Source organism: Arachis hypogaea, chromosome 10 (genome assembly GCF_003086295.3).
Source record: "Arachis hypogaea cultivar Tifrunner chromosome 10, arahy.Tifrunner.gnm2.J5K5, whole genome shotgun sequence".
In the NCBI taxonomy this organism is placed as follows: domain Eukaryota; kingdom Viridiplantae; phylum Streptophyta; class Magnoliopsida; order Fabales; family Fabaceae; genus Arachis; species Arachis hypogaea.
The window spans coordinates 1,980,196-1,997,279 of NC_092045.1; the positions used below are offsets into that span (position 1 = coordinate 1,980,196).

The 17,084-nt window shown below is 30.0% G+C and overlaps 1 protein-coding gene across 1 annotated transcript; it reads left to right on the top strand.

The window, feature by feature from the left end:
- Nucleotides 1-10,799: 10,799 nt before the first annotated feature.
- Nucleotides 10,800-16,312, top strand: LOC112714531 (auxin response factor 3). Its single transcript, XM_025766145.3, has 10 exons — nt 10,800-11,912; nt 12,189-12,245; nt 12,688-12,870; nt 13,068-13,152; nt 13,224-13,479; nt 13,756-13,875; nt 13,965-14,040; nt 14,737-14,893; nt 14,981-15,915; nt 16,011-16,312. Exons 1-10 carry the CDS (start codon nt 11,595-11,597, stop codon nt 16,026-16,028), a joined length of 2,205 nt encoding a protein of 734 aa, XP_025621930.1. The 5' UTR covers nt 10,800-11,594; the 3' UTR covers nt 16,029-16,312.
- Nucleotides 16,313-17,084: the final 772 nt, after the last annotated feature.

A 17,084-nucleotide genomic window follows, 5' to 3' on the forward strand; every position in this document is an offset into this window, starting at 1 on the left:
GAATTAATTATAATTTAATTGGTTCGATTTTAATTTCATTTTAAATTCGAATCAATCTGACCCATGCTCACCCTTATTAACCGTTGATTTTAATTATAAAAAATATATATAATATATGTAATTAAGATTAATAGTTAAAATTTATTGGAACACCCATATACTGATATATTTAAAAGCTTTTCCATAATATAAGAAGAAAAGGTATAAAATAGGTGTGGGGTTTGGTTGGTTGGTTGGTTGGGTGGTATATGTATTGTAAAATCATGGATGCATCCTTATTAGCATTCATGGAAGGAGGGCCAAGTGGGTGTTTGTATTTGGAATGTATTGCTCTCACTTCTCTTAATGCCACCCTCAAAGGATCAAACTGTTATTATGATTTCCAGCAATATTATCCCACTTCAATTCATTACAACATTTACATTTACTTGTACATTTTATTAGACATTATCCTATGTCCTATGGAGATAGAAAACAGAAAAGTACCACATTCATGCATTTCACTAATTATTAATGGATTCTTATTCTATAGTTATCCATTCAATTATTTTCTGTTAAGACAATTGACAATTCGTTGATATTGCATAGTGGATGATAGGTCACCTAAGCTCAGCCTAGCTATAGCTAGTAGCCTACTCAAGCTATTATTACACACTTGCATTACTTCATGCTTTTGTGGAGCCCTATCCAATTTATACGACTTTAAACTTTATACTAACAAAAATTTATCTCAGAATGTAAATCAAATTTTACATTCCTATAGTTTAATCAATTATAACCACCATTATTGAAATAAGGATCACAAGAATGCAGGGAACGTCACATCCCATAATTGGTGTGTGGATCTGAAGAGTTTTAAATTTGACCAAAAAGATGAGTCCTAATAGGCCTCAACAATATGCATGCATATGGGCGAGAAGGTTTTCAACTTACACCAAAATGTGCAAAGCAAGATGGCAAAGTACCTTTATTTTTTGCCCCCGAAAGAAGCTCACAAATTCTTATAGTTGTTAATGGTTGGGATTGAACTGTATAAAGTCATGAGTGACATATCCTTAATTGAAATAAACGTTCTGCTGTGCCGTTAGTTAATTATTGTTAGTGTTGTATTTATCCCCACATGTTGATGTTTACCTACCTAGATCTACATCTAGCTATCTCATATCTACACACATAATTAATTGAATCCAAGTGCTTAATTAGGATGAGTTACGTCACATTAGGGAATCATCATAAGCACACATACATATGCGTAGAACATGGCTCATTCGTAACTTTTGTCACATTCTCAAATCCCAATAGTAATTCATTCAAATTCGACAAACAAGTTATATGAATTACGGACACTTTGCTGAATTGCTCATTTTGAACACGATATTTACCGATACTCGTCTGATATATGTGTCTGCTGTGTCTAAATCATGTCTTAAAAAAAATAAAAAAATTTTATCGGACACGCTTGGACACACTTAAATATCATCACGTATCAGCATGTCTAGTCTTATTCTTAACATATATTCTTAAAATAAATTTATATATAGTATATATTATTAGTTATTAAAATAAAAATATTTTAAATATTTGATATAATTAAAATAAGACATTAAAAATAATTAAAAAATTAATGTATATTTTAATATCAATAAAATATTAAAATATCGTTACGATTTATAAAAAAACACCTTATATTTTATATGTATGCGTGTCCCCGTATCTTATAAAATTTTAAAATTCACGTATTGACGTATCCCGTATCTCATATTATGTCGTATCTCCCGTATCCCATATTATGTCGTATCTCGTGTCCGTGCATCATAACAAACAGGCATAACACCTAGTAGCTGCACGCGTACAAAAGGAGCGTGGAGGCTTTATAAATATCTTAATTAATAATTTAAATTACATGTGTTCTTAACTTTAATTAAAGAGTACTATTTTATATTCTTATTATGAATAGAATGTATTTAATATGTATTGTCTATGTCATAACAAGTAACTTTTGTTTACAATTAGACTAATAATATTTGTTATTTTATATTTTTTAATTATAAAAAAATAAGTGTCTGTAACTAGAAAAGGTACACAAAAAAATTTAAATATTTATATATTAAGTAAGAACTGACTATATATATAGGTTCATTTTTTTAGATATGAGAAGTATGTTTGTTGTGCATTATTATAAAAAATATGGGTGCTAGATATGGATGTAGAAACAGTTTTTCCTAAAATAAGAATAAAAAAATGGGACCGATTTTTTTGTAAAAAAGTTAAGTTTATTAATCGGACAGCCTAATTAATGTGAAAGATGAAATTTAAATTTTGGTGAAAATAATCGGACCTTCTAATTTATGTTTAAAAAATTAAATAGTCCGATTTTTATTTCTAATACCACGTAAAGTACGTATACACTCCATATCTATGTTCTATATTATTCTCTCTTCCACATCTAAATTAAAAAGTGCATATATATATATATATATATATATATATAATTTATATATATATATATAATTTTGAGATTAGGAAGGAATGTAGAGTGGTAGGGACAGCGGTTTAACCGGTGGAGTAGAGGGTGGTGAGTGACCCATTATTTTATGTGGTGATCCAAAATAAGGGCAAGAAAGTAGGGTCTTATAGGACTGGGTCTACCCTAAGAGCCTTTGGCTAGGTTTTTGGGTTTGTCGCAATTGATGGCTTCTGATAAGGACGTGACCCTTTTTATTACTAGGACTGGGACTGAACACTCTTCACGTGAATTCTCAATTATACCCTTCTTATATTAATTATTTATGATCAAATTTCCAATATCATAGCGTGCAAGCACCACAACCACTTTGCCTGCTGGGTTCATTTTCATTCCCTCTTGGTCCATTGCTGCCACCTCTCTTTGGGATTCTACCCACTCTTATCTTAATTTCATATTAATTATTTCCACCTTTAATAACCCCTTTATGGCTTCATCTCTATTAATCCCTCTCTAGTTAGTATTAGTCCATTAGATCTAGAGCTACAACTAGTTCTAAATAATTATGGGAGATATTAAATATTGAAAACTTTATTATTGTCACTTCTATTTATTTGTATTTATTTTAACAAAATATTTAATAATAAAAAAATAATAAAAAATAATCAAAATTTATTTTATTTGTATAATATTAAATAAAATAAATTTTGATTTTTTTCCTTCTTAATATTATCGTTAATACTCTTTAAGTTACGATTACAATAAATCTTTATATTAATTAATAGTATAATATATCAAAATAAAAAACCATTTAGTTAAGTTATAGATAAACTAAATTATTATAATAGACAATAAAATCTATTTTACTAATTTAATGACAAGTCATTATATATGAAAAATTAAACATTCTTAAAACAGATAAAAATAATAAATTTATGTTAGTTAATAAATATCTTATCAAACGTTCTTAAAAAGTTTGTATTAAAAAAAAATTAAAGATAGTATGTTCTAAAAATTCTATTGCATAGAAAATAATATTTTAACTTGCTAGTAATGATAAAAAGTTTTACACAATGTTATAAAGAGTTTAAAAGATCATATAATTAAAATAATGTGTTTATATAATTTTTTTAATTTAATTAGCGACTTAAAAAGACCTTATTAATATGTATCTTAAAAATAGATTTTTTAAAACATCGTAAAAATATGAGATAATATTCCATTTGGCCCTAAACTTTTATATATATATATATAAGTTTTAGTTTAGTCCATAAAATTTTAATTGCCTTTATTTAGTCCACAAACATTATAAATATAATTTATGTTAAATTTTGAAATAATTTTCAACCTACAAACATTAACGGAATATTATTATAAATTGTTAGATGTCATACTAAACTTTGTAAAATAATGTCTTTTAATTTTGGTATTTAAATAACCCAAAAATAACATTATATATAAGTGGTCTTTTTAAAATTTAACCTAACAAAATAAGTGATACCACGTTGTTTTTGAATTATTTAAATGCCAAAATCAAAATTCAATCATTTTACAAGTTTGATTGTGACAACCGAGCGCTCTATTATTGTTTTTGTATTGAAAATTATTTCAAAGACTAATGTGAGGCACATTTATAAAATTTAGAGATTAAATAGAGGCAATTGAAATTTCAAAAACTAAATTAAGATCTGCGCATAAGTTTAAGAACCAAATTAAATATTAATTTTAAAATATTTTATAAAAAAATATTATTATACTCTTAACTTACACCCTTTATTAAATCAATATCAATATCTTACATCAATTCAGCTCTTGTTGTATATAGGTACATACATTTAAAACAAGATGGATACAGGAGAGACAAACGATACTATTGTTCACCTACACTTAAATACAATAATGAATTTTAGCAAAAACATAAGACATCATATAATTAAAACTATAATGCGACATCGCACCAAAAGAATTTATCATATATGCACGAGCTCAAGGGACTTGACAATAAAACTAATTAATTTCATAAGAAACTAAGAAAGTTGTCTATGTACGATGTCATAATTGCTTGGCCTCCCTCCTTCGTTCGATCAATCATAGAGTAGTTTGAAGCTTTTCTTTGAAAAATCACACATATTATTATTGTTATTTGAGCTTCAGGAGAAAATTAAATTATGCACAGTAGATGCATTGAAGAAACTATTGCGTGCTTTTAATTAAAGCAACCTCTTTTTTGGTATTGATTAAAGACTGCTTTATAATGCTACATGCAAAATATATACAATTTCTTATGTGCCTTGAAGATGAGAAATTGATTTGCTTTTCTTTACCAATATTACTGCTGCTATTTATTTCTTGTCTCCTTTATCCATTAATACATTATCATATGGATTGCAACAGGAGGTGCGTTATTTATTTAAGACTTTAAAAGCTTTTCTCACTTTTGCCTAGTCTCATCAGTTGCAAATATTTTGCACTATCTAGTATAGATCGCGTGATATAAATTCTGTTACACATATTAATTATTAGAGTTTAATTAATATGTGTTTTAAAAGATACATAATAAATTTATTATTAATGAAAAATTTTTAATATTTCATTTGATGAGTACAAAATAAAAATAGTTAAACCCTAATTATTAATGTACAATCTACTTGTTCTATTTCATATTGCAGTTTTATTTACATGTATTTCTCTTGATAAAAATTACATTCTTTAGAGATTAATTTGAAATGTTTGATTTTTTAAAGATTAAATTAAGGCAGAAACTGACCTGCAGTCGACTGCAGGTGAAGTTGCTTCTGGATGGCTGACATGTGTTATTATATGGTTTAAAAAAAATCAGTTTATTTTATATAAATGGTTTATTTAAAAAAATCGGTTTGAATTGGACCAAGCAGTTTCTTTTATTCCCTTCTTCTTCGTTTCGCACGTAAAATTCGTTCTCTTTCAATCCCTTTTTCAGAACTAATATGAAACTTTCAATTAGGTATGTTCCTTTTATTTATATTTCTTAATCAAATTTATTATTTCAAATGCATTTCTTAATTTATGTTTTTATTCATTCCTCTGTGAATGATAAAAATGATTTAATATATACGTACATATTTATGTCATCACACCATTTTGATGTTCAGGATCATAAATGCCAAGATAATTCATGGCAATTTCATGTGATGGAAGACAAAAATGTAATTATGGTATAACGTAGACTAGTTGATAGCATGAGCATTGTTGAAATTTTGGCATGATCTCTTTCATATTTGTTATAGGTCTCTTTAGTTGGTGATGTTATAGTTTATTGTGATGATATGATGGTAGTTTAATTGTATGAGTTAGGTCCTTTTTATTTGGTTGAATTTTTTCTATGGCTATCCTATTCTTGATGGCAATGTCAAAATAAATATTTTCATTAGTTGTTATTTTTTTTCTCTATTTTTGAATCAATTTTATTTTGAAAAAATTTATTAAAATTTTTTGTTGTAGACAAAATTAATAATATTATGTTCAATTATTTAAGGAGACCAAATTAATATTTTGATTAGATACTTTTGTTTTATTGAAAATAAATTCTAATTTTATTAAAAAATAAATTCTAGTTGATAAGTAAAAACACAAAAACGTGTATGACAGTGAAATCATAATTTCTAGACAAGTAAATTATAGTCTTATTATCTTAAAAAAATAATTTATTTATAGAATAATATTGAAAAATTAACAATAATTTGCATGAAAATAGTTTATTAGTAAAATAAAAGTTAATTGATTGATTACCATAAAATTTAATTTAACGATAAATTTGCAATTGAACATATTTTTACAGCTTAATTTAAAAGCAACTGAAAATGTAAGTTATGGAAACAAAACAAAACTCATCAAGAAAATAGAAACAGAGACAAAAAAAGAAAGATGATATCACTCATGCCATTTCTATAAAAAAACCGTGAATTTTGTTTCTTTTTCAGAATACTAAATTTTACTTTTTCAAACAATTTGTATACATATATTTAACAAAAATTAAATAAAAAAAGTTTCAGATAAATTTAAAGAAAAATTGGTCAATATGAATGAAGAAGAAGAACATATCAAATTCATCTGTTAGGAATTTAGGAATAACACGCAGAAAGAATTTAAATTATTTTAAAAGTAGTTATTTGATTTATTCAAACCGATTTTGTTTTAAAAAAACCATTTGTATAAAATAAATCGGTTTTTTTAAACCATACAGTAACACGTGTAAACGATCCAGAAACAAGTAACACGTGTAAACGATCCAGAAACAACTTCACCTGCAGTCGACTGCAGGTGAGTTTCCACCTTAAATTAATGTATGCATAATTTGTTAGGGGTTATCTTCACCGTTAATCCCGTGATCACTGATGTAATTGATGAAATATAACACTATTAGTCATAGACACGTAACAAATTAATATTAGAAAATATTAGAGAATTATCAAAATTTATTATTTTTGGTCATTAGTTAATTATTAATATCTAAAAATATGAAATAAAATATGTTATTAAATTATTAAATTAAATAAATTATATTAAAAAATTAAATTAATAATAAAGTGATGATAAAAAATAAGAAATTTTAATAATTCTTAAATGCCTAATCCGTGTTTTTTACCCCTTAACTTTTTTGGAGTGTGGGTTTTTCCCAACTCAGAGAACTGAGAAGCATAGTGCATCGAAAGTAAACCTGAATATGTACATTACTCAATTCTCTCCCCGTGATCACCAACGTTGCCATGATCAATGTTTGACTAATAATATATTTTAAATACATAATGCATGCAGAGATTATTTTTTATTATTATTATTATTATTATTATTATTAGAGTTTTTAAATATTTTTTGTTTTATTTTGATAAGTAATCATTTTAAACTTTCTTTTTTTTTGCAAAAAGCATAAAACTCTATTCTAATTTAAGTTAAAAAAAATCCAAACACAAACATTCTTCACATTATCACAAATAATGTTGCCATGTTGGTGAAAAAAAAAAAGAAGCATATATATACATCTTTATTTGATTTCATGATGGTAAGCTTATCCCGTGTTGAAAACTGACATGATACATAATATAAGTGTCTGGCCAAAAAGTTCATAACATTTTTATTCTCCAAAAAATATTTGTCTTTATTTATAAGGATAAAAAAAAATTATATAGATAAAACTTTATTTACGTATCTTAGCTTGTTCATTAGTTTTGCTAAAGCAATACATAAATATAAAAGTTTTGTATCTAGATATTTTGTAGTATATCTGCATCTTTATGTCTACTAATATATAAATATGTATTAATGTACTTATCATTTATTTTCTTATGAATTAAATAATAATAATAATAATAATAATAATAATAATAATAATAATAATGAGATTTATTAAGATAATAAATATCTAATATTCTAACAAAAATATTTTAGATTCGAATTTCTGAAATAATAAAAATATTTTTTATTGATTATATACATTAAAAGATATTTCATGAAATAAATAATTTATCTTATGTATATTCTTTATTAAGAAAAGTATTAAATTGGTTCCTACGTTTAGACGTAATCCTGTTTTGATATTTGAGGTTTAAAGAGTTTTATTTGAATCCAAAAGAATTTTATTTAGCTTCATTGTAATTTCACAGTATAGTCAAAGTTAAATAATTAACGGAATGTCCTACATTACAGCAGTACAAGAACAAGGTAGATAATATGGAGAACAAGTAGAAACTCTAAAGACACAAAATCAACCGTAGATACATCGACACATTTTTTTTATCATTCTCCTTAATTCTGTAGAAAATATTTCATTTAAATTATAAAAAAATAATAAATAAATATATTGAGACATCTACAGTAGATTTTGTACCTCTAGAGCTTGTATTTATTCTCCAGATTATCAACTTTGTTCTTATACTGCTGTCATGTAAGACATTATATTAATTATTTAATTTTGACCTCACAGTATAACTATATAGTAAAACTAAATAATTTTTTTTTAATTTAAATAAAACACTTTAAATTTTAAAAACAAAAATAAAATTACGTGCAAACAAAAAAAACTAATTTAATACTTTACCCTTCTTCTTTATATGATGAAAAAGTCTAATATAGTATATATATTAACCAAATGGAGCCTACCTGATGATGGTGTTGTGTCCATAATAAATATCCATGGATTACCTCCTTTCACCATTTTCTGCCTATCATAGAGATATTCCTTGCTAATTAAACTTGTTGACCAATGTCTACATTATTTGCTGCTCATATTGGCCTTAAAATTTTATATAGTTATGCATCATCCTCTATACTAAGCTTTTAATTCTTATGTATTATTTAAGTATTAGTAATTTTCAGAAAACAGTAAAGGAAAAAACCGGTAATATTTGAATATAATCTTATTGTCATATTTTCTGCTAAAATCATGTTGAGAATCTGACATGTCTACTAACTTTACAGCAACTTAGCAATATATATATTTAAAAGAGAAAGGTGTAAGCATGGACATGAATGATTAAACTAACATGCCATATTTGCAAGAAAGGATGGCCTCAAGAAACTTTATGAAGTAGGCTAGAAAGAAAGAAAGAATGAAAGAAACTTTTCCATTAATTTTCCAGTTGCATAATTGGTTAGGCTTAGTGATCTATCTGGATTTGTCATTACTTTTTGTCTAAGTAAGCAGCCAATAATAATAATGATATATAGGACCCTAATGACAAAGTCAAAATTAAACTTGAGTTAGCAAAGTAATTGGCCGTTTTTGTAAAGCGAAAAAAAAATAATAATATATGAATATGCTTAAAAACACCATACAACTATATAATAAAATCCCATTTGTCTTTCACTTGTCTATTTATTATTCTTTTAGCTGTTAAAGTTAATTGTCAACGTTTACCATTAAAGTCTGCCAAATATGAGCATTTATAATGAAAGTGATTATTTATATAAATATATCTTTATGTAAAAATAATAATATTAATTTATTAGATAATTTGATATCCTTTATTAAATTAATTAATATCATATGTATTAATAATATCTTAATTATTTTTTCTCATGAAATTATTAATAAATTTAAGGACTATGTTATGTGCACACTAAAATTCGTCACTAAAATTAGCTATTAGTATAAAATATATGTTAAAATATAAATTCAGATTGAAAATAAATTAAACTATATAGTATTTATATACAAATATATTAGTGACTGATTTTAATGTACGAATAATACTTTTATAAATTTAAATTATGTAAAACTTGAATCTGGCAAATTTATTTTTCGATCCTTTATTGATCTCTATATTTCATGTTTTGTGATGATAATCTCTTTATATTTTAAAGAAAAAAAAGTAAAATATGAGTTAATAGTTAAATTAGTTTTTGAAAAACAAGACATTTTTTAAATTTGTTACTGAAAGATTTTTTTAACTAAATTGGTCTTTCAGAGATTATAAATTAATCATATTTTTTTTCAGTTACTCTATTCACAATTTTCGTCAACGATTGATAATGTGAAATATTAATTGATAGCATACATGACAGATAACATGTTCAACTAAAAATAGGATGTTTGTAATTCGAAAAAATAACTAAATTAATAAATTTTTATAAAATATTTGGTTAATATTCAATTAGATATATTAGGTATTATATATGTTATCAATTAATGTTTTATAACATCAATATTTAAAAAAAATTGTTAAAATAGTGACTGAAAGACAAATATAATTAATTCATAATTTTTGAAGAATCAATTTAATTAAAAAAATATTTCAAAAATAAATTTAAAAAATATCTTATCTTTTAAGAATTAATTTAATTATTAACTCGCTAAAATATTCTACCCTAACTATATCCCAATGTTGGCAATTGCAAAAATACAATACGAATTTATTTATTAGGGTAAAACCCACATACCACAAGTCCAGAATGCAAAAAATGGTGCAATACAAGTACTTAGGCCTCTTCAAGTCCGTACAGAAACAGTATCCTAAATGGGTAGGAGAATCTCTGTACACAATCCAATAGCAATGGTCAACAAAATTAAAAAAAAAAAGAAAGTTAAGTGTCAAGAATACCATTATGGAAACTGAGATGTAATCAAAATCTAAAGTGATGAAACAGAACCATAGAGTGACCTAATCTTAAAAATTGTTGACATCAAAACCATGTTGTTGTGAGGTGTTGTGTGTTAAGGTTAAACAAAGAGGGATAGGTGTGAGATTTGGTGAAGTAGAAGGGGACAGAATAGACATCCGCCCGGAAATACAGGGCTGCCGTACAGTCTTAAATTACCCTTTTTATTTTATTTATCTATCTTTTATTTTATTATTTATTTATTTATTATTGGTCTTTATAGCCATCAAAGCATTGAGGCACTACTACTACTACTACTACAGTCTCTGTGCTGTGTTGTGTTCTTTGTAGCTTTCTTTCTTTCTTTTCTCTCTCTACTTTCTCTGCCACACATCACACCCAACAGTCTCAGCATTGCAGCAACTGCAGCACTGCTCCTGCTTCAGCCTGCAGCCAAGCAAAAAAGCCCCTCCAATAAATAATTATTAAAAAAGATTATTTTTTTATAATAAAAAATAGTTAAATAGATGAGGGAAGAGAGAGAGAGAGAGAGAGGGGATAATAAAAAACCCATTTTTATATTGCCCCAACTTAAATCCCAATGAAAGCTTGATTTGATGCTACCCCAAAAAAACCCAATCACTCATTCATTCGCATCGCTCCACTCTTGTTCACTCCTCCAGCCAAAACCAACAATAAAGTAAAAGAAAAGAACCCCCCCAAAAAAAGAAACAAAGGGGGGGGGGGGGGGGGGGGGGAAATAATATTAGCAGAGAGAGTGTGATAGCTCAGTGTGTGTGTGTGAGAGAGAGAAAGAAGACACAGAAAGAGGGTCTCTTTCTTTTTGGGAGTATTGGGGTCAGCCTCTTTTAGCAATGCCAAAGTTGCTCTTAACAACAGAACCCTTCACGCTCTCTGAAAAATGCAGACATGAAAAAACCACTCCTTCAAATCTCCCCTGTCTTCCTCTTTCTCTTTCAAACTATTTCCTTTTCTTCTTCTTCAGACACTCTTTTTAGATTCCCTAACGTTGCAACCAGCACTGGGTTCTGTTCCCATGGGGTTGATTGATCTCAACACCACAGAGGAAGATGAAGCACAAACACCATCATCCGCATCCACAGGCTCTGCTTCATCACCTTCTCACTCTGGTATAAGCACTTCAGCTTCAGCTTTGGCTCCACCTTCTTCTTCTTCTTCTGTGTGCTTGGAGCTATGGCACGCTTGTGCTGGCCCTATGATCTCTCTCCCAAAGAAAGGAAGCGTGGTTGTGTACTTACCACAAGGCCACTTTGAACAGGCTCAGGATTTTCCCGTCACTGCCTATAACATCCCACCTCATGTCTGCTGTCGTGTTCTTGATGTCAAGCTCCATGTAAAGTCTCTCTCATTCTCAAATTTGATAGCTTTTTCTTCTGGGAATGTTTCTTTGTTTATGTTTGCTGAGAAATTTTTGTTGGGTAAAATGATTTACTTGCCAAGTTTTAGCAATCTGTGGCTGACCTGTGTTTTGTATATTATTATTACTGCAATGTGATTTTGATAGGTCAAGGAAAAAAAATATCCTTTGCCCCTTTGTGCTGGTGTAAAGGTGGCTATAGTTTGGCTTGTGTTGAAAATTTCATGAAATGTTTGTTCTTTTTCTGAGCAGGCAGAGGAAGGCAGTGATGAAGTCTATTGCCAGGTCTTGTTGGTTCCTGAAAGTGAGGTGAGGTTTATACACGACTATGAATTCTGAATTCTGAATTTAGGATATTTATGATCTTAATTTGTTTTAGTTTAGATTTAAAGAAGACATTGAGAAACAATACTTCATATTCTCTCAACATTTTAGTAATACTTAGTGCCTAGGCCTTATGGGTCAATTAAAAGTAAGATTGACTAAGCTTTGCTTAATTTAGCTGCGTGTCATGTTTCTGGGAACCAAATAACACAAAAAGTACACAACGGTACCTGTGTATTTGTCTATGCTACCTAGCTCTTCAACTTTACTTTCTAACTGGTAAAAGAGAAGTACAAAGTTTCTTGTTAGAAGAGTGAAAGGGAAAGGAAAGATATGTGTTTACTATTAAATGAAGCGCCTCTATTAGTTGATTTCTTTTATTAAAAAAACAAAAAAAGATGGTTGAACTTGGTTACTATAATTGTAGCAAGTGGAGAAAAACTTGCGGCATGGGGTAGTTGATGTTGATGGTGAAGAAGATGATACTGAAGCTGTGGTGAAGTCAACAACACCCCATATGTTTTGCAAGACTCTTACTGCTTCTGACACTAGCACTCATGGTGGATTTTCTGTGCCTCGTCGAGCAGCTGAAGATTGCTTTCCTCCTCTGGTAAATTATGAACTATGAGGCACTCCTTTCTCATTGTCAAAGAGAACTGTTCAAATAATTTATCCTACTTTTATATGCTGCAGTCAAGTCTGATCCTCTAAATGTTCTGTTGATGTGGTGAAGTTAGCAGATCTAAGACTTTTGTTCTTTCATTCTCTTTATGACAATTTGAAATTATGTTTTATTGCTCACTTTAGGATTACAGTCAACAGAGGCCTTCACAAGAGCTTGTGGCGAAGGATTTGCATGGCCTTGAATGGAGGTTTAGACATATATACAGAGGTATATCATTCATTACCATTCTTATGTGTCTGCATGCGCGGAGTAATCATTTCTTGTCTTTTTATGAGCAGGGCAGCCACGGAGACATTTGCTCACAACTGGATGGAGTGCATTTGTGAACAAGAAGAAGCTTGTGTCTGGAGATGCTGTGTTATTCCTTAGGGGTGACGATGGAGAATTAAGACTAGGGATTCGTAGGGCTGCTCAGTTGAAGAATGGTGGTATCTTTGCCACTCCTTCTATTCAGCAACTGAATCCTGGCTCAGTCATGAATATTATTAATGCGTTGTCTTCGAGAAGTGCCTTTAGTGTTTGCTATAATCCAAGGTGTTTATCTTCACCAGATATTGACATTTTGTTCATCCCTTCTGTCAAATACAGTCATTACTTATCAATTAGATTTTTCAACATAGCTGCTATTGTTTATTGGCAACTGTGGACAACACTGTTATAGAGTCAACTGTGGATAACACTGTTATATTGTTATCAACTTCACAACTAAAAACTCTTTAAAACAATTGGTGGCAACAAGTGCATAGAGCCTTGCTGAACTTATGCTTTGGTCTCTTCTCTCTTTCCATCTAATGCATTGATCCCTTGCAGGGTGAGCTCCAAGGAATTCATCATACCGCCTCACAAATTTTTAAAGAGCCTTGATTTTTGTTATTCAGTTGGAATGAGGTTCCAGATGCGCTTCGAAACTGAAGATGCTGCAGAGCGCAGGTTTGTCAGTCACTCAGTTGTCTTGTTTAAACCTGCTCTATATAATCAACCTATCACCAGATGATATCACTCAAACTTCTCTTGGGCAGATTCACTGGATTAATTGCTGGCATTGGTGATGCGGATCCAGTTAGATGGCCAGGTTCAAAATGGAGATGCCTTCTGGTATGTTGCCGTGATAATTCTACAATCAAATATGGTTATTGTTTTTTAGCATGAGCATGTGGCTGTGTTTTCATATTGCAAGGCTTGATAATTTTATGCTGATGAGTAAGACCTCAAAAATAAAATTGATTTACTTCCTCTGAAGAATCTAATGACTCCTGTATATTTGGCCCTAAGCATGCAAATTAAATGTTGCATGTCTTAACATGGATAGGTTATAGGAAAATCTGTATCCTAGAACTAAAGCCAACTTTAATGTATACTAATGCTAACAACGTGCCTCCACTAATGCTTTTGAAATTCTAGGTACCTAAACCATAAGCTATGGCAGTCCAAGGTAGAAAACATAAAAGTCAGCTATCATTTTAATTTCAAAATCCACAATGATGATGACAGCCTAATCTGTTGGCTTCACATGAGAGAAATAAAACCAATAACAGTAAAGTAGTCTACTTATTGCTAGTGACATCTTTATTACTTGTTGATGGTTATCATCCATCTGATTAGACTTTTTGCACGTATAATTAGGAAATTTCAGCTGGAGTACCTATATAAATATAAATTTGTTTGCTTTGTTAATGCATTGACATCAAAATAGATTCCTTTTTTTTATTCGTAGTTATTAGTCTGGTCTATGTTGTGGTCATTACTTTTTTATATCAAAATAGAAGGTAACGAGAAGTTCTTATCCTACAGGTAAGGTGGGATGATGTTGAAGCAAGTAGGCATAACAGGGTTTCCCCATGGGAGATTGAGCCATCTGGGCCTGCTCCTACTTCCAATAACTTGATGGCAGCCGGTTTGAAGAGGAGCCGAATTGGATCTTCAGGGAAACTAGAATTTCCACTTCCCAGTAAGTTTACATTTTCCTTTTGTTTATTTGAGCAGTTTTACATCATGCATCAACATTGATAAGATGTTGACTTATTGCTCATTACAGATGGGATTGGAACATCAGACTTTGGGGAATCATTGAGGTTCCGGAAGGTCTTGCAAGGTCAAGAAATTTTGGGTGTTAATACCCCTTTTGATGGTATTAATTCTCAGAGTCCAAGGTTATCAGAGTTAGGGAGGTGTTATCCTGGTTCTATTGGTTCTGGGACATCGGTTGTAGGAAGTAATATCAGAATCCCTCAAGCCGGCTCTGATTTTTCCTACAACAATGGCACAGGCTTTGGGGAATCATTCCGGTTCCAAAAGGTCTTGCAAGGTCAAGAAATATTTCCAAGCCAACCATATGGAAGGGCCTTGTCTTTTGATGAGGCTCGCACAAATGGTCGCTTTGGACTTTTTGATGGTTATCATCTGGTTAGCCCCAGAAATGGATGGTCAACCCAGGTGCATGACAATCCATCACATCTGCATGCATCTGTAGCATCAATGCAAGTGTCGTCTCCTTCATCTGTGTTAATGTTCCAGCAAGTGGTTAATCCTCTTTCAAACTCTGATTATGATAAAAAGAGTAGCCAGGAGATAGAGGGTACAGTCCATTACCGACGTCCCTATGCAACTGAAGTGAAAGGTGGAACATTTGCATCGTTCCCAACTGATGAGCCTATTTTCTCTGGAAGAGCTAAGGAAGATATGAACTCCCTTGGCATGTTTAACTTCCATAATCAGTTGGGCACTTCAAAGTCTGTTGAATCAGCATTGGCAATGAGAGAAAGTCAAGAGTTGGCATCTTCGTGTAAAAGTAGCTGCAGACTCTTCGGATTCTCTTTAACCGAGGACCCTCACATTGCAAACAAGGAGGCTGACCGACCTTTGATCACTCGGCAATTGAGTTCAGTCCCTACATTTACTCAACACGCCGAGGATAGTTTTCCTCCCGGCCATTCTCTCAGGACTAAAGCTGTTGAGAGTAACTTCACCAAAGTAAGTGATTTTCATTTAGTCATTATTGGCATATACTGTGTAGTTATGATCTCCTTGAATCACTGTTCTTAGATATTTGTTCATATTCTTTGTAGGGTGTGTTGCAGTGTTGAGCTGAGAATCCTGATGTGTACTAGAAAGTAGTATTATGACACTGACTTCAGGTAGCTGAAGAAAGTGTCTAGTTCCAGTTGTTTGGTGATTTGTTATGATAACTCTGGATTTGTTTGAAGGAAAACTTTGGATGATTTGTTCTTAAATTGGCTTATGACCAATTAACTGCTTCTGTAACTAATCTTTTTATGCATGCTCACTGACATATTGGAGATGCATACCTATGTAAGACACTTTTATGGCAAACCTTATGCATTTTTATTCATGTTCTTAACAAAATAAACTAGATATTTTGGTATAATAGCTCTAGTTGCTAGGCTGAGTATCCTATAAACTAGACTTAAAGATTATATAGTTGCAATAATGGAATCAGTCTTGCTGAGTGTGACATCTTAACGGTCATGTTCATGGAATGAAATTATATCTAAAGTTGCAATACAATAATTATATTGAAGTCATTTAATATTTGAAAGTGACTGTGGCAACTCAATGACATGTTACATTACAGGGCCCAAGCATCACACTTTATGAACAATGTAAAGCCTTCATCACATTAAACTTCCTAGGGTAATATACAAGCACCAAAGTGGTTGGTAATTTAATGTTCTTAAATGAATGAGGTTTAGGCTATTCTCACTTTGCAACTTGAGGCTAAGTTTATGGATTTTTATTTTATAAAAGGAGTGAGTTTTCTTCACAAAGTTTACAAAAGTCAAACAAGCATTAAATTTGGATCTCTTGGCAATTGTTAAGTACAAAGTTGAAATTTCACTTTCCTGACAAGCTACTTTGTCTGGCTACACATGATCTAATGCGTTTTGGGACCCATCAATGTGTCATGTCGGGAACAATGACTAAAATACTAAGGAAGTTAATGCTAACCTTTGAAAAATTGTAATAAAAATTTGAAGTAAACTTTTGAGGAATGCAGGGACCTATGTTGATCTAATACAGAATTGAAAATAATCTGGTCAAGGTTAGCTTGATCTTAACCTATGTTGATGGTGTTTTGTGGATTCTTGGTCTAAAATGTTATATATATCATATATGTTGCA